Raw genomic sequence first — 23,055 nt, 5'->3', positions numbered from 1 at the left:
TTGATTAGTCAGTAGGATATATGTGGAAGAGAGAACTTCATGAAGAATCAAAAAGTCCCAGGGGGGCAGCTGGGTAGCTCAGTGGATTGAGAGTCAGGCCTAGAGATGGAAGGTCCTGGGTTCAAATCTGGCCTCAGATGTGTCCCAGCTGTGTGACCCTAGGCCAGTCACTTGACCCCCATTGCCTAGCCCTTACCAATACACAGTATTGACTCCAAGACGGAAGGTAAGAATTAAAAAAAAAAAAAGTCCCAGGCCCTAGCCTTGGCACGGCTGCCAGCTTTGCAGCCTTAGTCAAGTTCCTTAGCCTCTTAGTGCCTTATTTCTCCTCTGCCAAATGAGGATATCAGTCTGGATTGCTGTGAAAGTACTTTTCAGTTCTAATATTGTATGGCTTTAAATCATAGATTAAACAAATTTTTAAATCATTTCTGTTTTGAAGACCAAATAAGACTTGAGAATAAATGATGTTTTATTATCACAAGTCTTTTTTTACCCCCAAAGTGTTCTTATTAGATATTAATGTGTTCTTGGCTTTATTTCTTATAGAATTTTTCAGATTTCCTTTTCCGTTGGTATTTGGAGAAAGGAAAGCGTGGCAAACTATTATCGCAACCCATTTCCCAGCATGGACAGCTAACAAATTTCTTGCAGGCCCATGAGCACCTCAGCTGGTTACATGAAATCAATAGCCAGGACTTTGAAAAGGTAAAGGTTTTTTTACAGAACAAAACTGTTTTGCTTTTTGCTTCTAAAAAAAGTTAGCAAAATAATGTGTAACATACCTTTTTTCACAAAGAAGCTCTCAGAATCTCACCTATTTTAATTTATTAAAAGATTTATATATTTAAATAAAGAAATTTACTTATATATTAAATAAGTATAATATCTATTAACCAGATATTCTTTGTTGAGGTTCAGGAGAACTGGCTTCCAGTCTTGTTCAGACAACTAACTAACCAAATAACTCCTTCAGCAAGTCAGATAACTTCTAAGGGCCTCAGTTTCCTCTTCTGTGAAGTGAAGTGTCTGATTAAATCAATTTTAGATAAAATATTTTATGAAGCTTGATTTTTTTTGATGTTGAAATTCTTTGGAAGTTTCAAAAGAACCCTATTTTTTATATTGAGCCCTCATAGATTTATTGCTGTTACTTTATAACAAAAGTACATGACATTTACAAACATCAATAAAATTTTTTGTATTTTTTTGCACCTTAACTTTGAATTTTTCTGTAATCTGTGTGTGTGTGTGTGTGTGTGTGTGTGTGTGTGTGTGTGATACTTCCACTCATACTTGGACTATTTTCATGCTGTGTATCTGATGGAAATATGAAACTAATTGATAACAAATGGATTATATTAGCTATGCTTCTTTTCCCATACATTTAAGCAAACAATTTAGACTATATACTAAATTCTCAATAATATTGGTCTGTCACAGAACAGTTTGTTTGCTAAGTTATTAACCTAGTAAAATGCAGATTTTTTTTTTTATTAGCAGGCTAACAATTGCTCCAAATTCAACCTGAACAATCATTTTTTAATTTTGTGAAGGCAAACAAAATAGAAAGCTAACAAAAAATTTTAATTTTTTCACATTTACCAAGTCTTTTCTTTGCAAATTATTGAGGAACTAAAATGTTTTCATGACTTAAAAAAAACTGACTTGTAAATAAGAAATTGATATATAATTTTGTGTAACTACATTTTAACAACTACTCTGTGATGGCAAAGAAAAGAAACAGTTGTCACTTAAAACCTCAGAAAAATCAGAACCTATTTACTTAGATTTATAGAATCTTATCCCAATCTATATTTGGACAGTTTTGGTAAAATGTTAAAATGTCTTAAGTTCTAGTCTTGGCATGTGGATCCTTGAGGTGTCCTGTTTCCACAGATTAGTAAAAGAAATGTGTTTATGTTGAGATGTCTTGATAAAAATGAGACAAAATAATAAAATAGTTGTCATAAAGCTATATAGTGAGAAAGACCTGGGTTCATATCCTGCCTCAGAAACTTAATTGTCTTTGTCTTGGACAAGTAATTTAATCTCTTCTTATACTAGTTTTTACATCTGTAAACTGAAGAAGTTGGACTTTCTGGCTTCTAAGTTTCTTTTCAAATCTGAATCTGTGATTCTTTATAAATTTAAAATAAATTATCTATTATTTTCTCCATTTATTTAGCTTCCCTGAGTAAACCCCCTTCCCCTCTTTAAAAAAAAAATAACCTTACTTTCTGTCCTAGTAACAATTCTTAAGACAGGAAAGCAAAGGCTAGGCAGTTGAGTTTAAGTGACTTGCCCAAGGTCACATAGCTACAAAGTATCTGAGGCCAAATTTGAACCCCAGTCTTTTTGATTCCAGACCTGGCACTCTCTCCTGGGCCACCTAACTTCCCTTCAAAATAATCATTTTTTTACCCATTATTTTGATCTTTTTTTCTTATATTTTTGTTTATTCTAGGCTCATACAACACTTCTGGGTTTGGCAAATATGGAGACTCGTTACTTTGCAAAAAAGAAAACACTTCTTGGCCTGAGTAAATTAGCTGCATTAGCTTCAGATTTTTCAGAGGATTTACTTCAAAGAAAAGTTGAAGGTAAAAAAAAAAAGGACTGTTTTAAAGGGCAGAAGACACAATTAATTCCATTCAGCCAACATTTATTAATAACAGAGACCCCATAACAGAGTGGAGAATGAGCTGACCTTGGAGCTAGGGAGACCAACATGGTCTCAGGGCCTAGCTCTGACATATAATGATTGAGGGGAGAACCTTTGGCAAAAACCCCACAAAGTTTTGACCTGCATTGACTCACAGAATTTCCATTGTTGATGAAATCATAGTTCTGATTTCTGTCTCTGCCCCTACCTCTGCTGGTCTTGGGATTTAAATTTTAAATGAAGAACAAGACAATTCTATTGTGATCCTGGATTCTTATGAAAACATGTTTTAGGGATGATATTTTCCTGGCCTCCCCCCCCCCAAGGAGCTCACAATTCTTGAAGTAATATGACTTGTATACAGAGAAGCATGACACAAAAAATGATGTGGGTGAGAGAGACACAGACAAGAATCTTTAGAAAAAGATTAGGAGGGAACTAGCTCTTTGAGTTGGGAAATCTAGAAAGGCTGTTTATGGAGAACTAAACCCTGAGGGAAGTAGAAGATTCTGAGAAGCAAAGATGAGGAGGGCATCCAGGGCAGCCATTCCTAGACTGAAAGTGCAGAGGCAAGAGATGGAACAGCTAGTAGAACAGTTTGGCTGAAGTGAGAGCCCATGGATGGGAGTAATGTGAAGCAAGGCAGGCCTGCTAACAAGGATCCAGATGGCAGAAGGGCTTGAATGCCAGGCTGGGAACTTGTATTTCAACCCGCAGGCAACTGACGGGTTTTGAGCAAGGAAATGATATGGTCATTTTGTGAAGGGTTAAATTTTGGGGTAGGAATTTGAACAAAAATCAGGAGAGCAGTTTTGAGGAAAGTTCGGATAGGAAATAGAAAGGAGGAAAGTGAGAGAACTCTTATACCTATACCTAAGATTCCAATGCTAATTGAAACTTACTAAAAAACCCTAAATCTTATCTGCTTTTGAGGGCAGTGGCTTCTTCCAGGCCAGGTCTGGCCTACTTACCTACTCTGTTCATTTAATAATTTACCCACTATCTACCTACCTAAGATAATCAATTGGCTTTAATCAGTAAGCATTAATCACCTTCCGCCTCCTTAAATCTGTTTCACTTTACCCACCATCAGTTATTTTCCAACTGCCAGTTTGTCTCAGAGTCACAGATCACTCCTGCTCTCTAGGGAACCCAAAGACAAAAGCCCCTTTCCAACTGCCTGCAACTTGCCTATCCACTCTCAGCCACACCCTTCTGTCATCAACTGACAGCTTGCAAAGTAGAGGGGCTCTTCCTCAGAAATCTTTTTGGTCCATTGCCTCTTAAAGAGAAAAAAGGAGAGATTAAGAAAACTCTTAACATATCCCCCTGAGATCCATTGGAAGACCAGTCTTCCCAATGGATTTTTTAAACAAAACTATCCATTACTCTATATTTAAAACATCATGTTTGTGCAACAGGCAGATTGTTTTGGCAATGTTATGGATGGCTGACTGGTTGGCTGGCTGGCTGGATGACTGGAGAGGAGAGAGAAACTAGAGGGAGGGAGATCTGTGAACCTAGACTCTAGTCTAGGTGAAAGATGAAGGCCTGAACCAAGCAGTAACATAAGTAGAGAGGTATTGAAGTTCATAAAAGGTGTGGAGGTAGAATCTGTTGAACTTTGCAACTGATTGAATGTAAAGGGTGAAGGCATAGCTAAACCAAGGTTCATTCATTATTCTAGTATAGGACTTTCCTGAATTACATACATTCTAATCAATCTAATTTATTTTTAGGGAAATTTTTTTCTTAGACTTAGGGTATGATCATTATTATATATCTTAAATATTAATTTTAAGTTCTATAGGTTATTTACCTATTTAGATCCTTACCTTCCAATTTAGAATTGTTACTAAGTATTGGTTCCAAGGCAGAAGAGCAACAAGGCTGTACAATGGAGGTTTAAGTGACTTGCCCAGGTCACACAGCTAGGAAGTGTTTGGGGTGAAATTTGAACCCAAGACCTTTTGTCTTTGGGCCTGGCTCTTTCTATACATTCAGCCACCTAGCTGCCTGCCTCTAGGTTATGGATTCTGGAAAAATAAACTCACTCCTAGATTTATTTCCCAGATCAGTTGTTTTTCCAATAAGATATTTAACTTATTCTTTTTTTTTAAATTCTTTTGACTGTTATTTGGTGTCTCATGGAATCATTATCTTCCATTTGCTCAATTAAAATTTTTAAGATATGGTTTTCCTGAGTGAACTTTTGTACTTCTTTTTCCATTTGGCTAATTCTGTTTTTTAAGAAGTTCTCTTCATTGGATTTTCATGCTTCTTTTACCAATTGGCCTGTTCTGTTTTTTAAGGTATTAATTTCTTCAGTATTTTTTGTTGCCTCCTTTACCAAGCTGTTGACTCTCTTTTCATAATCTTCCTGTATCACATTTCTTTTCCTGATTTTTCTTTTACCTCTCTTATTTGATTTTTAAAGTCTTTTTGAGCTCCTCAATTATTTTTTTTTATATGAGAGTAGTTCATTTTTTTTTTAGAGATTTTGGATGCAGCAGTATTGACTTTGTTATCTTCTTCTTAGTTTGTGTTTTGTTCTTTACTGTCACCAAAATAACTCAGTGTTGAGTCTTTTTTGTTATTGTTTACTCATTTTCTTGCCTTTGTCTTTTCTTTTAATTTAAAAAACTTTCAAAGTTGGCTTCCCTAATTGTGGTGAAGGAGCACTATTCCAAGCTTTGGTTTCTTTGTATATCTGCCTTCAGAGCTGGCACTGGGGATATATCTGCTTTCATTTCTTCCAAAGAGGTATAATGTAAGGTGAAGTATATTTAATACTGTCTCGGCCTCTGCTCTAGTCTGTGAGTAACCCTATTTACACTTTGGAACTGTGACCAGGGTCCTCTGTGACTTCAAGAACAGGTGTATGCTAATATTTCCCCTCACTCTTGAGACTGCTGTACCCAGAATCAGCCAAGGAACCCCTGTAATCTCCTTCTGTGCAGTTGTCTGAACCCCTGCCCCCCTCCTACTCCCCAGTCCTTAGCTAGTTGAGAGCTCCTGAAATCTTTGCCTCTGATTTAGCCACTCCCCAAGGCTTGTTGCCACAGTGGCACCTGCTTTGATATGCTGTTTTTGTGCACCTTCCACCCTGGTGCATTAGATCTTTTCTGCTGGTTTTCTAAGTTGTTTTGGGCTAAAAAATTATTTCACTCTGCTTTTTGTGGGTTATGCTGCTCCAGAATTCATTTTGAGGCATTATATTCATCGTATTTGAGGCATAATTTTTTGGAGTGTAATTTGGTAGTGGTCATGTGGGTCTTTGTACCTTTTTTGCCATCTTGGCTTCAGCTCCTGCCCCCCACCCCCCTTCCCCAGTAGAACCAACAAATAAAAATTCACAAGTACATTTTAAATTCACATGGATTGGAACACATTTATAAATCAGGTATGCTAATAATGTAAGGTTTAAAGTAGGGGTTTTGACACAATAAAGAGAGCAGCTTTTAACAATTAACAATTCAGTTTAATTAAAATAGAGATAGTAAAAGAATATAGTAAACTTTCCTGCAACTGCCAGCCCTGTCAGCAACTAACTGCCTGCAACTGATGCTGGCTCAGCAGGGGGCTCCCCTATTCCTACTTCCTTTCACTGTGGGCTGGTTAATCCCTACATATCTCTAGAGGACCTCTAGGTCCCCTGTTAAATTAAAAAAGGAATAAAGAATTCCTTTTTACAATACCTACACTATAGCGTAATTTGTAGATCTTTATAACTATTTCACCATAAAGCTATTCACTCCTTCATTTAATAGATACTGACCAGTACTTAAACTCTGAATAAAATGAGTATTTTTTTATATCAGTTAGAAAAGGAAAAGGATTATTTTTTAATCTCTATAATGTTTAGTTTGCTTTTCCTTTTAGATATGTAATCAATTCTGGAGGTAACTTAAAGAGCTGGCCTACTTCTATTTCCTTCTGTTCTGTTCTGTGCATTTGGCAAGGTTTTAATACCACTTTTTTTTTTAAACTCTATTGCAACTCCTCCCAACTCCCACTTGAGGGGGAAAAAGAAGAAAAACAAACTCCTTGGAGTAAGTGTGCATAGTCAAGCAAAACAAATTCCCATATTGAGCATATTCAGATAAGTATATCTTATTATCTTATTCTATTCTCTGAGTCAGAGAACCTCTGTCAGGTTCTTCATTTCTTCTTTATCAGGAGTCTGTCAGTCATTGTAATTAGTTTTCAAGATTTTTTTTTTACGTTGTTCCTGTTATATGTTGCTTTGGTACTGTTCATTTTACTCCTCATCATTTCATAGTCTTCTGAAGTTTTTCTGAAATCATCCCTTTTGTCATCTCTATGGCATAATAATAGTGTTCTATTACACCATAATTTGTTTAGTTTTTCCCCAATTGATGACCACCACCAGCTTCCAGGTGTCTTTCCTCTCCTTTGATCGCTTTGGGATATGACTTTCTATATTCCAAGAGTAAAACATTTTACTTTACCTTGATCAGTTTGGCACAAGCCATTCCACATTCCTCGCCTCAACTTTTTAGAACCTTTCTCTTTCTTCAAGACTTAGCTTAGGACCAGCTAGGTGGCTCAGTGGATGGAGAGCCAGGCCTAGAGACAGGAAGGCCTGGGTTCAAATCTGGCCTCAGATATTTCTAACTGTATAACCTTGGACAAGTCGCTTAAACTCCCATTGCCTAGCTCTTACCACTCTTCTGCCTTGAAACCAACATACAGTATTATTCATAGAATATATGATTCTAAAATGGAAGGTAAGGGGGTTTTTTGTTTCTTAGGTTTTTTTACAAAAAAAAAAATAGCTATGCCAGTTGTTTTAAAGTATGTATATAGACTCTAGATTTAGTTCATATTGAGAAGATGAAGCATGTTTTTTAGACTCTGCCAGGACTTAACAGTGTATTGAAATCCTAAAAAATTTATATAAATCTTTATTCCCATTTCTTTCTTTTTTCCCCTTTGTTAAATTTGACACTATCCTTTACTTTGTTGTGTAATAAAAATACATTTCTGCACTAGTAGCCTATAAATCAATATTCTGATATCATAAACCTTGTAATGGTAATTGTTTTGTTATAATTTTGTTCATGCTTTTAATTCTATGTGACATGGACAGCTTTCCCTTAAATTTTTTAAATAAGAACAATTTCCTTGTTTTAATGAAATTGTGCTATAATAACCTCTTTGGGAGAATACCTTTTTTCAGCATAAAACATGTAAACAATACTTTAAAAAACTACCATTTATGAACTGCATTTGTAAATGGAATAATATTGGCCCATGTGCCACTTACCTTCAACATTCTGATTCTGGTGTTGCCCAGGAGGAAATGAAGAAAAGGGAAGGGAATAAGCATTTTTATATAGTGCTTAGTATATGCCAGGCATTGGGCTAAGAGCCTTTTACAGGTATCTCATTTGTCCAGGTTCTTGTCCAACTTGTTATACCATATCTAAGATCATATAATAACAGATCTAAGAGAATCTTTGAACTTTTTTAAACTCTTCTGCCTTAGAATCAATAAGATGATTCTAAAGCAGAAGAGCCATGAGGACTAGGCAATTGAGCTTACGTGACTTTCCTAGGGTCACAAAGCTAGGGTGTCAGATTTGAATCCAGGACCTCCTATCTCAAGACCTGGCTCTGTATCTGCTATATTACCTACCTGCCCCATAACTTTTAATTTTTTTAAAATTCATATTTATGTTACCCCAAAATAGAGCTGGAAGTTCTACTGATATTCCTTCTTTTTTTTTCGTTTGCATTACTAGAAATGACTGACCAAGAACACTTTCTACTACATCAGGAGACCCTACCTGAGCAGCTACTAGCTGAAAAACAGTTTAATCTCAGTACAATGCCAGTATTGACTGCACCACAGCTGATCAATGTATGTATTTTACACAATCTTATAGCCACTTCTTCATAATTAACTTTTCCAGAAGCCCCAGTGGAGAGAAATATTATGTGTGATAATAGGAACAGTGCTGGATTTGGAGTCAGAAGGCCTTAGTTTCAGCCCCAACTTTGTTATATAACACCTGTGTCACATTGAATGAGTCATTTAACTTCTCTGTGCCTCAGTTCCTCATCTCTACAATAAGGGAATTGGATTAGATAAGTTTCTGTGGGGTTTTCTAACTCTTAAAAGCTATTAATTCAATTCAGCAAACATTTATTAAGCATCTTCTGTTCCAGGCATTTTGCTAAGCTCTGGAGTTAATAATAATAAGTGCTGTTATCCTATGACTTTACTAAAAATAATCCTCTATCTAATGTTTTTTATCATAGCTGTACATATCTGAGGAAAACAGAAGAGCTAATGAATATGACTTCAAAAAAGCTCTGGACTTGCTAGAATATATTAATGAGGTAAGCAAATCAGTAGAGAAAATTATACATGATAAAAGAATATCCCTTTAAAATTCCTTATCATTGTCAGATTTTATAGGGAACTAATGTAAAGGGAGAACCTAATAATTCACCAGTTCGAATGAAGTATTTAGATAGTGATTTTTTAGGAAGGTTTTTCATTGGTAAAAATAATATTTTGGGCTATCCCTTCAGGAAATCTCTGCAGTTGGAACCAACTCCCTTCTTTATTATTTCCTACACAGGTATGATTTTCTTCCTATAGTCTCAAAAAAAAAAAATCCTTCCATTTGAAACTTCTTAACATACTTCCTTGTGCTCTAATTCCAGAATGTATGCTTTGGAACATGCCCCAGTCTCTAAAACATCCTCTTGAATAGGCCCTAAAGATTTCTATTAATTACTCATTATAGTATATATATATATATATATATCCCCATAATTTCCCTATTATTCAATTCAAAATTTCTCGTCTCTTTACCAACTTTTGTGCTATTTCTAAGGAATGTTCTAACTTCCTGGTAAGTGTAGCCTCTTCTTTCATTTTTTTGATCCATTTGCTCAATAAACATGCATTTATTATGTGCTTAATATATGTTAGGTTTTAGGGATACAAAGACAAAGAAACCATTTCTCTCCTCTAGGAACTTGCATTCTATTGGGACAAACAGTACTCATATAGATAGATATAAAATACATAGAATATATATAAGATAACCATAGGTTGGGAGGCATTGGTAGCTGGAGGGACCAGAAAATTTCTCCTTCTAAAAGAATGACATTGTAGCTAAGGTTTGAAGGAAATCAGAAATTTCAAAAAGTAGATGTGAATAGAGAGTACATTCTAAGAATGGAGTCTGGCCAGTGCAAATGGTAAGAGATCAGAGAGGGAGTTGTGTGTGAGAAACAGCAACAAGGCCAGTTTGCCTAGATTACAAAATGTGTAGAAGGGAGTAATGTGTAAAAAGAATGGAAAACTATGACAGTGCCAGATTGCAGAGAGCTTTAAGTGCCAAATAGCTGAATTTATTTTTGACCCTCAAATTAAGAGGACTCCTGGTTTTCTATAAACTGGAGTTTATTGGGAAAAGTTACACCTGGGCTTTAGGAAATTCACTTTGGTAGCTAGGTAGGAGATGGAATAGAGAGGAGGAAAGCTTGAAGCAGAGGCACCAGTTAATAAGCTATTGCAGTAATTCAGAAGGGAGGAGATGAGGCCTTTATAGGGAGAGTTGTGAAAAGGATGTAACTCAGAGATGTAGTGAACATACAGTAACAAGATTTGGCAGATGTTTGATTATATGTATTGAGTATGAGGCAGGAGTTGAGGATTCCAGGCTTGCAAGACTAAATGACTAGAAGGAAGTGTCCTTGATAAAATATGGTAGGCTTGGAGTAGGGATAAGGTAGGGGTAAGGATGGGTTGGCATGGGGAGAACATAAGTTTTGTTTTGAACATGTTGAATTTAAGATACCTAGGGAACGTCTAATTTGGACTGTCCAGATAATTCCTGATGTAGAATTGTAGTTGAGAATGATTAGAGCTGAATACATATAGATCTTAGAGTCATCTTCATACAGGTGATGATTAAACCCATCAGAGCTCATAACGCCACTGAGTAAGAGAGAAAAGTGAGGACCCAAGAGTTTTGGTGTACAATCACAATTAGAGGGTAAGACATTGATGATAATTTAGCAAAGAGCATTGGAAATGAGCATGATAATTTAGCAAAGAGCATTGGAAATGAGCAATCAGACAAGAGGAAAACTGGGAGAGAAAGCAATCATGAAAACCTAGGAAGAGGGACAGTATCCAGGAGGAAAGGTGATCAGAAGTGTCAGACATCAAATAGAGATCACAGAAAGTGAGTATCTTCCCTTTCCTCTGCTCCCAAAAAGTCCTTTAGATTTGCAATCAAAAGGTAGATAGTAACATTGGAGAGTTTTAGTTGAATGTCAAAACTGAGAGCCAAATTGCAGAAAGTTTAGAATCCCTCTGTCAGATCTACTGATGAGGGTCTGAACCCAAGCCTAATGAGACAAAGTTGAGTAATGCAGCAAGGCTTTATTGTGGGAAAGGAGGGGGTGGTGAGGAAGGGACAGCAAGGGAGGAGCCCACAACCAGTAAATGGCTAGGGATTATCTCCACCTGGTTGGAGAAGGGGACAGTTTTTTATAGGGTGGTGGTCTGGGATTAAGTAATCTGGGTCTTGTCTCATTGGCTTTTTAAGGGTGGGAAGTAGCTGGCTCCTTGGTTGTATAGTTCCTAACATGATACAGACAGTATAGATCCAGAAAATTAATCTATCATGGATCTGTCAGGTCATAGCATGGGAATTAACAATGCCCTATGGAGTGGAACAACTGCTTTGTTCTGGAATTCCAGCAGGTACAGGAGAAGGGGGAAAGGAGACTTAGGCCCAGGATCTATCACCCTCATCCCATTTCTTTGCAGAAGTAAGGAGTTCATGGTTATAGTGCATCATATATGTTTTTAGACTTTTTCAGTGTACTGATTAGTTTTTCTGACTGTTTTCACTTTTTTTTTTTAATATTTGTGATAGAGGTTGGTTCTCTGATGGGAGAGAGGAAAGGACACTAGTAGAAGTTTTGGAGACAGAAAAAAAAAATCAATAGCAATTTTTTTAGCAATCAATAGCAATATTTTTTTTAACCCCTTACCTTCCACCTTAGAATAAGTACTGTGTATTGGTTCTAAGGCAGAAGAGAGGTAAGGCTAGGCCATGGGAGTTAAGTGACTTGTCCATGGTCGCATATCTAGGGAGTGTCTGAAGGCAGTTTTGAACCCAGGACCTGTCTAGGTCTGGCTCTCTATCCACTGAGCCACTTAGCTGACCCCAACAATTTATTTTTAAAAAGAAAAGAATGAGATGAGAAGATATGAAGTCATTTATAAATGGCTTTTTAAAAAAGGAGTTTAGCTGATGGTGGTAGGTAAGTATAGAGAGCTAGCTGGTGGGAATGGTAGGATCTAGTGAGGGTTTTTAAGGAGAGAAGGCTTAGAAATTTTGTAGGTATCAGGGAAGAAGTCAGTAGATAGGGAGAAATTGAGGATTAGAGAGTGGGGTTGATAGGGGCAAATCTGCTCTAGAAAATGTGAGGGAGGTTACTATCATGAGAACATGTGGAGAATTGGTGGAAGGGTCACTTCATCACCAAAGAGTAGAGAATGGGAGATGTTAGAGAATGATAGAGAGATATGAAATGAACAAGAAGAAGAAGCTCAGTCACATATATGTTTTCTGAGTAAAGAATGAGGCAGCTGAGAGGATGGAAAGAAGAGGTGATTGGAGAGAAGAAAGGTTTTGCAATAGCCACTATGGTAAGTGGGATAGATGATGAAGGTAGCAGGAAGTAGAACATCAAGCTTTTCCCCCAAACTCCTAAACACAGAACTAAAAAATGCCCAAACCAAATCCTGATGGAGAAATGTAAGAAAATAATCAGGGAGTCATTTTTCCTGTCCAGGTCCATGCAAGGAGTTGGGTAGAAGTCTGTGGACACTGGGGTCAAGGATCTGGCCAAGAGCTCTTTTTGCATGGAACAACATCGCAACCCCGATGAAAAGGCTTTATGTCAGAATGAGAGAAGGTTCTAGACCCATACCAGTTGTGACATGGAAATCACATTAAAAGACTTATATATATTAATTTAAGGTCGCCAAGGAATTCAGCTTTGTCATTCCTAAATGAAAACTCAAGCCAGCAGTCAACCTTTTATGGAGTTTTTAAATTACTAACAGGAGGAAGAAAGGTATTAGAGGGAGAGAGGGGGGGGAGGGGGAGAGAAAAGAATAGGGCTTAAATACCCCCTCTGCTTAACTGGACCAAAGGCCCAAGGCCTTGGATCGCCGAGGCAAAGAAAAGAGATCAGTCCCTATCACTCACGTGACCTAAATGGAGAAACAGTCTCAGGGCCTCCACTCCAAGCACCCAGGCTCCAACAACCTCCTTTCCTCTGTAAACCTTAAAATTTCTTAGACTTGTGAATGTTGGAAATTTCACCATTGGAAGGTTTCATGCTTGTAGGGAATTTCATACTGATAGTGGGAACTCTATTGGAATGTGAACCCCATTGGCAAGAGAGGTTCCTCCTCCTCCCTTCTTAAGATTACTTTAGGACAGAAACCTTTTGCTGAACAATGGAAAGGGCTGCAGCATAGATCAAAATTTAATTATTCCAATCTCCACCCTACTCAGGGTAACAGGATTTAGGAAGGGCTGCAGCATAGATCAAAATTTAATTATTCCAATCTCCACCCTACTCAGGGTAACAGGATTTAGGAAGGGCTGTAGCAAAGGATCAAGATTTAATTATTTGAGAATATGACCTTCAACAGACATGTGCAAAGCCACAGACCTCTGGGCGGTCCTGGGTTAAGGTAGAGCCACCATTGGCACAGTGAAGACATCAACAGTGATTGGTAGATGTGAGAACTGAGGGGAGGGAACTTGGATGGTTTCCTTAAAGATAGCGGGGTCTGAGGACTAGGGGTGGTTGGTTGGAGAGGTTTTGCGCTGAGAGGTTGTGCTCTGAGAAGCTTGCTCTGAAGAAAGCTGGAGGTGGAGGCCCCTGAGACTGTTTCTCCATTTTGGTCACGTGAGTGATAGGGACTGATCTCCTTTCTTTGCCTCAGCTATCTAAGGGCTTGGGCCTTTTGGCCCAGCCTAAACAGAAGGGGTATTTAAGCCCTATTCCCTTTTCTTCCCTTTCTCTCTCCCTCTCTCTCTCTATCTCTAATACCTTTCTTCCTCCTGTTTGTAATTAAACTCCCTAAAAGGTTGACTGCTGACTTGAGTTTTCATTTAGGAATTACATAGCTTAATTCCTTGGCGACCTTAAATTAATATATATCAGTCTTTTAAAGTGATTTCCTTGTCACACCTCCACCCAGGAAGTCCCCAGACTCCTCAGCTGTCCTCTACCTCACTTCCTGTGTCTCCCCTGTGCCAATGGTGGTTCTAGCTTAACTCAGAACCGCCCAGAGGTCTGTCCCCTTTGCACATGTCTGTTGAAGGTCATATTCTCAAATAATTAAATCTTGAGCTTTGCTGCAGCCCTTCCTAAGTCCTGTTACCCTGAGTAGGGTGGAGATTTTAGTTTCCAAGACCTGATTCTGTCATTCCAAGTATCTCCATTGTTATTGATCAGGAAATAGCCAAATCCCATCCTCTAAAGAATGGTTTGAACAGAGTTGAGTAGTTTTGAAATTCACACAGTGTACCATAATGGAAACTGGTGCTATCTAGAAGTTTTGCCACCCCAGGGTAGTATGAGATGGGAACCTTCTCCCGGGAGTTGACATTTTGGGGAAAGAAGTAGTTATAGGCCCTATGCAGTGTACTGAGAGAAGAGCAAGCTCAGAAACAAACAGTGGCAGTGTGGCCAGATGCCAAGAGTAGAGGGTGGTTTCAGCTCTTTAGCTTCTAGCCTAGTCTGAACCCTAAAGTAGAAAAACCTAGGAAATCATTCCTGGCAAGAGGGAAGCCTAGGCTAAAAGCTAAAGAACTTCTTTTACTGAACCAGAGATTCCCAGGTGACTGATGGGAGGTGGTCCAATAGTCTACTGTTGCTTAGACCTAAACCCATTTCAGGTTCTTGTAGCACTCAGACCTGGAGGGCAGCAATAAAACTTTGCTTTATCAGACCACTTCAAGAGCACTGAAAATTTATGGGGCCTTGAAGCCTGAGCTGTCCCTGCAAAACACTCAGTACTCCCAGAAAGCAGCACCAGGTCCAAACTAGATAATCCCCCCCAAAAGTACCCAGAGTCTATCCCCAACATCAAATCTGAAGTCAGGAATTGGATTAGAAGAACAATAAACAACAAAAATGAATCCCACTATAAAAAGTTATTGGGAATCTCAAGACACAAACCCAAAAGAAAAGAATGACTCCATAATGTTCAAGAGCAAAGATTCAAAGTAAAACACAGCTTGGGGGCAGATTCAACTAGAATTCCTGAAAGAGATGAAACAAAAGTTTTTCTTTAATGTTTTTATAAATTGTCCCACACAGCCTAAGCTAGTTCAGGCTGAGGGCTCCAAGCTAGACATCTGTATTGACCACAGTCTGCATGAGGAAACTGGGAGACTTTGGATGGGAGGTATATGACTGCTGCAGAGATCTGCACCCCTGGTGCTCAGAGGCAACCACCAAGAAGGCAATAATGCAGAAATTAGCTATAGAAACATACAGATGAGAAACAGTGATATGAACAAAAATTGTCAATAAGCACCCAAATAAAACACTGGACTATAGTACACAAAACAAATCATTGCTTTCTAACAGTGCTCTAACAAAACCTTCATTATTGCCCAAGGGATAAACTTTTTAAAAAACCTCATTTAATTAATTAATTTAGGATACTTTTCCATGGTTACATGATTCATGTTCTTTCTCTCCCCTCCTCCCACCCCCCTCCTGTAGCCAACAAGCAATTTCACTGGGTTTTACATGTATCATTGATCAAGACCTATTTCCATATTATTAATATTTGCAATAGAGTGATCGTTTACAGCCTACATCTCCAATCACATTCCCATCGAACCATGTGATCACAGAAGTTTATCTTCTGGGTTTCTATTCTCACAGTTCTTTCTCTGGATATGGATAGTATTCTTTCTCCTAAGCACCTCAGAATTGTCCTGCATTATTGCATTGCTGCTAGTAGAGAAGTCAATTACATTCGATTGTACCACAGTGTACCAGTCTCTATGTACAATGTTTTCCTGGTTCTGCTCCTTTCACTCTGCATCAGTTCCTGGAGGTCGTTCCAGTTCACAGTATTCCCAAGGGATAAATTTAAAAGACTATTATTGCTTTATTTCTTCTTTTCTCCAAAAGAAATATTCCTTGCAAGATGGTACATGGTTCAGCAAAACAGATTAGTGGGAGTGTCATCCTAAAATTCCTGCATTTCATCCTCTTATTATTTTAGCAACTATATAACTATATATATATATATATATATATATATATATATATGTATATGTATATATGTATATATATATATATATATACATATATATGTGTGTGTGTGTATTTCCTTTGATACAAATATATATGTATATTTGTATCAAAGGAAAGTTTTGAAGATTTTCTTTGGCTGAAGTCGCTGCCAAAAAACTGATATCCTTGATTACCTGAACTAATTGTTATATTGAAAGCAGCTCAGATCCATTCAGATGGTGAAGTATTTGAAAGGACTTTGAATGTCTTAGCACAGTTGAGTGGTGGTGCTAATCTTTTTTTAAATGATCATCTGAAGCATTTGCTTTGAAAGTTTTTTCAAGAGATTAATTAGATAAGACATTTTAAAGAGTCCCTCAGCAGTGCTTTACATAAAGCAGCATGGTGGAAGAGGGACAGTCTTAATTATCATTTAAATTACAGCCTATTCTATTTCAATTTGACTTACAAATTGAAATTTTTAAGAATTAAACTCTTGAAATTCCAAGAAAGACAAGAAGAAAAGGAAGGAGGGGTTAAAGAAATGAGACCTATGAGAGAAAGAATTGGAAAGGGAACTAACAGAAAGAGTTTGGAAGAAGGAATATAAAACTTGCCTAAGCAATAAACTCCCTGAAATTCAGAATGGATTAAACAGAAGCCAATGATTAAATGAAACATGAAATATTGAAGTCAAAAGTTTGAAAAAAATAGAAAAAAAATGTAAAATGCCTCATAGCAAAAATAACTGGTCTAGAGAAAAGATCCAGGAGGAAAAAATGTAAGGATTGTTGGACTACCTAAATGAGTTTTTAAAAAAAAGACGATGGACATTATATTTCAAGAAATATTAAAAAGAAAACTGTTCAGACCTCTTAGACCCAGAAACTAAAGTATAAATAGAAAGGATATGCCATTCATCTCTTCAAAGAAACTTCCAAATGAAAACTCTTAGAAAAATTATAGGCAGAATCCAGAGCTTCTAAGTCAAAGAAAAAAAAAATTTTGCAAGCAGCCAGAAATAAGGAATTCAAGTGCCAAGAAGCCACAGTCACAATCACACAACAATTTAGCAGCCACCACTATAAAGGAATGGAGAGCTTAGAGGACAGTATTTCAGAAGTCAGAGGTTTATAGCCTAGACTTACCTTACCCAGGAAAACTGAGTATGATCTTAAGAGAAGAATGAAAAGAGAGAGGAAGAGAAATGTACTGGGAAAGGGAAAGGAAGACTAGGGGGAAATGATCTCACATAAATAGGGTTCACAAGTAGACATCTACAAGTACAGAAAGGATATGGGGAAGTAGTAGATATATGAACCTCACACTCATCTGAACTAGTCAGAAAAATACACATAGTTGAGTTCATAATATACAACATAAATACATTTTGTTCAATAAGAAGCATGAAGGAAAAGGAAAGGAAAAAGGGGAAATTAGGGGGGAAATGGATTAAGTGAGGGATTAATCTTTAGCAAAACTGACTAATAATATGAAAAATGTTTATAGATCTTTTTGAAGTGGCAAAGAATGGTAATGTAAGGGGCATACCTATTAATGGGGAATAGCTGAACAAATTATGATGTAGAAATGTGATGGAATACTATTATGTGGCAAGAAATAAAGAGAGTGGTTTCAGAGAAATTCAGGGAGATTTCATCTATGAATTGATGCAGAGCAAAGAGAACAGAACCAAGAGGACAATTTATTCAATGTCAACAATATGGAAAGGATAAACAACTTTGAAAGACATATGAACTCTGTTCAGCGTAATGACTAACCACAATTTCAGAAGATTAATGATGAAATATGCCATCCACCTCCTTAAGGAGATAAAGGGCTCGAAGTATAGAACAAGACTTTTTGGATTCCACCAGTGTGGAAATTTGTTATACTTGACAATTCATGTTTATAATGAGTCTTTGTTTTTCTTTCATTCTCAGTTGGAAAGGGGTGGAGTTGAGGATGAGAGGGTGGTGAATTTTTGCTGAAAATGTGTATAAGTTTTAAAAAAATAATTCATTGGGGAGATGTAAAAATATTATGGCAGTATGGCCCCAGTGTAGATTAGATTAAAAATCTATATAATGGACTCATTTAGCAATTTCATGATTTTCTCCACTTCATTCAGCACCACATGAGTAGGATTGGAGGAGGTATTTGGTGGTGGGAATAATCCAATTTGGAGTTTGGGAAAATATGATTGCTAATAAAGGAAGATTGATGAGGATAAAGGAGCCAGAATTGGAGGTTAGAGCACAGTGTATAAAGAGCAGTAAAAAATGTACAAAACCTATTTATGTTGACTCTTCCAAAATAGTTTTCATTTGTTTTATGGTTTGAAACAGTTGCTAGTTTGTAATAGTGTATGATCTTTAATAGCATTTACAAACAAGTTGTCTCTTGAATCATTTTTTTTAATTATAATGTATCTATAGCACTGAGAATACATTTTTCTACTTTAATTCATAGACCCATTTAATCAGTGAGTTTCCTTTATTTTAAAAATACAAAATGAATTAGATATGCTTGTTTTGTTCTGAAATATATTATGGGCTGCTGTGAATTTATTTGTTCTATTGGTTAATGAGGCATATCCATACCATTTTGGAAGCATAAGTGTAATCTTAGCAGTGGGAGAGATTATACTTCTGCCAGTAAACAAATGGGCTAGATGGGGAATAAAGGCACTGAGACTCTTTGACCATTACTTAGTATTTCCATCTCTATCACTGAAGGGCATTCAGGGTAACTACACTTATGCCTTTCTGGCCTAGCAACATTTCTGGAGTATATTGCATGCTGTAATGTCCTCTGGAAACACTGTCATTTGAATGTCCTGATACAGAATTCTATACTTGATTTTTTCAATCCTAAAACATAGAGATTCAGTGTGCTTTTTTTTTTTCATTTTAAAATGTGCTTTGATCTGAATAGTTCAGAAAATCATGTATAAGGGAATTTTCAAACTCTCAAACTGAAAGAAACTTTAAATATGATATAGTTTAACTTTTTATCGTAAACTGAGCAGCAGCTAGGCTCAATGGCTCACTTAGAGCTGAATGTATTAGTGACAAATAAGTTTATCTTTATCAACAACAAAAATTTTACCAGAAAGATTCATCTCTTCAGATGGAAGGATTAAATCATAGTTGTTATTCAAAGATGACATTACTAACAAGCATTTGAGGTCCTAAATAGATGTAGTTGTAAAGGTAATTGTGCAATTAAAAATTAGTTTTTTTCTTAGTATACCTTTTGGTGATCATTTTGGTTTGCTGCTATGGTTATTGTTAGACACATATGAACCAGTCAATGAATGACTGGTTTGATGAACCAGCATTTATTAAGTTTACTGTGTGCCAATCACTGTGCTAAATTCTTGGGATACAAAGACAAGACTGAAACAGATTCTTAAGGAGTTTACATTCTAATGGGAGAGGCCATGTGTACATGTATGTTGCATACAGAAGATAAACTGTATACACATTTTGAGAAGGGGAGATGCATAAAAAGCTGGGAGTAGAAGGTGAAGAAAGAGGGATCAGGAAAGGGCTTCTGTAGAATATAGTTCTTGAACTGTCTTATAGGAAATCAGACTTTCCAAGAAGTATAAGTGAGTATGCACATTCTAGACATGGGTAATAACCATCACAAAGAGTATGGTGAGGTTGCAAAGTGTGAGGGTGGGAATAAAATCTAAGAAAACTGAAAAGTCAGGAAGGGGCCAGGTAGAGAGAAAAAATTTAGTGTCAAATAGAAGAGTATTTAATCTTAGAGACAAGTGGGGAACCACTGGTATCATTTGAACAGGAGGGTGACATGATTCAGACTTAATGCATTATGATAATCACTTGGGTGGCTATGTGGTGGATGATTGGAGTAGAGAGAGCTTTTAAAGCAGGGAGGTAATTGCAGTTGCCCAGCTGAAAAGTCATGAGGGCCTGAGATAGAGTGGTAGCTATATGAATGGAGAAGAGGCAGTGTGTGGAGATAAAAATGGCAAGATCTGATAACAAATGGATATATTGTTGAGTGAAAGTGAGGAATCAGGATAATGCTAAAGTTGTAAACTTACATCATTAAAAATCTGATGGTGTCCTCAACAGTAGTAGGGAAGTAGGGAAGTTTGGAAGCAGAGTATGTTTGAGGCGCAAAATACAAAGTTTGTTTTGGACATGTTGAGTTTGAGATATGTATGCCTAGGTGCTTCTTGTATGGAATTTAGTTCCTTTAGATTCTCCTTCTAGGTTGCAGTGCAGGAGCAAACACAAGAAGTTTTTCAGACAAAAACTTCAGGGTTTCCTATCTGCTAAGTAGTGGCTGCATTTTGCAGTAGGCTGAATTACATACATGTAGGTGGCCTCTAGGAGAACACAGCGTTCTCCAAAATTGCCCAAACTTTGATACCATTGATCAAACAGCTCTGAGGTCCTTTGCCAAACCTCATTGCCCAGTTAACACAACATTGACATAAATTTCTTTCCTTGTTTGGAAGACATTCGGTTTTTGAGAACTTCCAAATGTTTCCTTTCATGTAGTTTCTGAGCAACTCTATCCCCCGTTTTGTGACCTGTTGGGTTGGCATGAATTATTCCTCCTTATTTTGCCATTCTGTTGCAGTGAGAAACAAAATTCAAACATCCCACAGTGATTTCCATCTTCTAGAGAAAACCATGGCCCCATTGGGCACATTCAAAATATCGATCGATAAAGGATCGATATCGATCCTTTAATGTAATGTAATGGCTAAAGGCCTTCCCACATTGAGGCCAGATATGACTTGGACCCTGCTCTGCACTCCATTCTAATGTCTTTACTTATTTTTGCCAGTAGTAAGATCTCTACGAAGTAAGACTTCTCTAATGGGAAATAAGATCTGACTTTAGCTAGAAGATTTCACCATATTGATAAGGTTTCTCCCAGTATGGATTCTCTAATGTCGAGCAAGACTAGAGCTCTTTGTGAGTGTCTTTCTACACAGACCACATTGATAAGGTTTCTCCCCCATGTAGATTGTCTGATATTGAGCAAAACTGACTCTTTGCATGAAAGCCTTTCCCTACTAATTACATTCATGAGATTTCCCCCCCAATGTGGGTTCTCTAATATCTAATAAGGGATGAATGTTCAGCAAAAGCTCTAGGGCATTTGTGACACTCGTGAGGTTCCTCTCCAGTCTGAATTTTTTGAGGGTAAATAAAGAATGACTGTAGACTGAAGGCTTTACTGTAACGTTGGCATTAATAAGCTTTCTCTCCATTGGGGATTCTCTGATATTCAGCACAGATTTCTCTCCAAGTGAAGTCACAGGGGTCATCACTCATGAATCTTTGCTTTTACCTTTCTGTGGAAGAAAGGGCAGCAGCTCCTTAGATCTTCTTGCTCCAGCATCCATGGGGCTTCCCTTTGCTCCAAATAAGAGATCACATCTTCTCTGGGAACAGGGAGCCCTGGGCATGGGGAGTTGATGAGAATGGAGAGAATCTTGTCATTTAGTTCTCTTTAGGGGAAGGACTGGACATTCAGAACTGCTCCATTTCTAGGATCCCTCCATTATGGTCACCCATGGGAGAGCAAGTTCTGAGAATTCTCCAGCATGACCTTGTACAACACCTTCTGAGGAGGCTCCAAGAAGTTCTACTCTTCCTGGGTGAAGTCCACAGCCACTCCTAAACTGGACTTGAGGTCTGTGGCTTCCAGGGGCCATTCCCTCTATATAAGGTGCAATATTTTATGCCCCCAGGGGAGAGAATCTTAAGTAGATAGACTCCACATGTGGAATGATTCACTGGGGACACTGGACATGTTCATGTTAATCTCTTGAAAAATCCAAGTGAGGAGATTTAACGAGAGAGAGAGAGAGAGAGAGAGAGAGAGAGAGAGAGAGAGAGAGAGAGAGCGCTATATTACAGTAAATCTTTCATAAAAGTTTTCTACCCCCTTTCTCTTTCATCCTCTCTATTCCTTTCTGATTAATAAAATAATTAAATTGGCAGCCAGTTTCACAATTTTAATCTTATACAACTAAGTAGCCACCCCATCTTTGTTTGAAATACGTTCATTAATGGTGAACCCAGAAGTCAACTCCCAATCAAGAAAAACATGGAGTACCCTCTTTCCGTTAGGTTGTGAATGAAAAATTTACTCTTGTAAGCAAACTGAAAAAAGAATTATATTATCCTAGGGCTTTTCATTAATCCATAGTGCCAGGCAAAGTGTTCTATGATTTTTTTCAAAGTCTTCTTTCAGATTTATTTAAGAATACAGACATTTGCACACAAAAGTTCCTGAATCATTGTCTCTACATTATTTTTGGATCATAAAATAGTAACTTATTTATTAGATTATTATTTCCCCCTTGTAACTGTTCAATATTCAGTACATGGTTCCATGACTTGAAAGTAATAAGGACTCGTGGACTGTTGGCTGCAAGTTCTTAATTTATCTTCAAATGATTTATACCTGATTAGTCAAATATGAACTTTATTTTTATTCATTTTATCCATTTATCTTTTCCAGTTGATCCTCACAGATGTGGGATCTTATCTTTACTTACAAAGTTTTTTTGATAATTCTCGATCATATTTATTTTTTCTGAAACTTGCCTCTGAGTAATTGAAGTAGAGTGAATAAATTTTAAAAACCAGATATGTACAACTTTTCAAGATCCAGTTTCGCTTTCTAACTGTTCTCATAGAGTGTATTGGTAAGTTCACATAAGATGCTTTTAGTAACCTATTGTGTTATTCTGTTATTTCTTCCAGGGATTATTTATGTGATTTAATGGCTCATAATAATTTAGTAAAGAAAAAAATAACAGACTATTTCTGAACTTATTGATTTTTCTTTCCTCAAAAATTGAATTTATATTAGGACTTGTACAGTATTTCTACCCTCATCACATGTGACTGTTATTTTTTCTTCTTGAATACAGTTAATTTCATAAGCCCCTTCCTGGGGATAGTAGTGGGTCTCTTCTATAATTATATTCCACCACTGAACAAGAAATAAAATTATTTCTCATCCCTAAGTAACTAAAATCGAGT

General features: G+C 37.1%; 1 protein-coding gene across 1 annotated transcript in view; it reads left to right on the top strand.

Annotated features, from left to right (window-relative positions):
- The window catches only part of NUP133 (nucleoporin 133), an 85,781-nt gene that overhangs the window by 58,591 nt on the left and 4,135 nt on the right, over nt 1-23,055 (top strand). The window contains exons 20-23 of the mRNA XM_001369235.4: nt 550-708; nt 2,468-2,603; nt 8,434-8,552; nt 8,954-9,034. Coding sequence (XP_001369272.1) covers nt 550-708; nt 2,468-2,603; nt 8,434-8,552; nt 8,954-9,034 — 495 coding nt within the window. The remainder of the gene's footprint in view (nt 1-549; nt 709-2,467; nt 2,604-8,433; nt 8,553-8,953; nt 9,035-23,055) is intronic.

This window comes from Monodelphis domestica, chromosome 2 (genome assembly GCF_027887165.1).
Source record: "Monodelphis domestica isolate mMonDom1 chromosome 2, mMonDom1.pri, whole genome shotgun sequence".
Taxonomy (NCBI): Eukaryota; Metazoa; Chordata; class Mammalia; order Didelphimorphia; family Didelphidae; genus Monodelphis; species Monodelphis domestica.
Note: the sequence above shows the minus strand (reverse complement) of the source record. Positions and strands in the feature narration are given on the sequence as shown.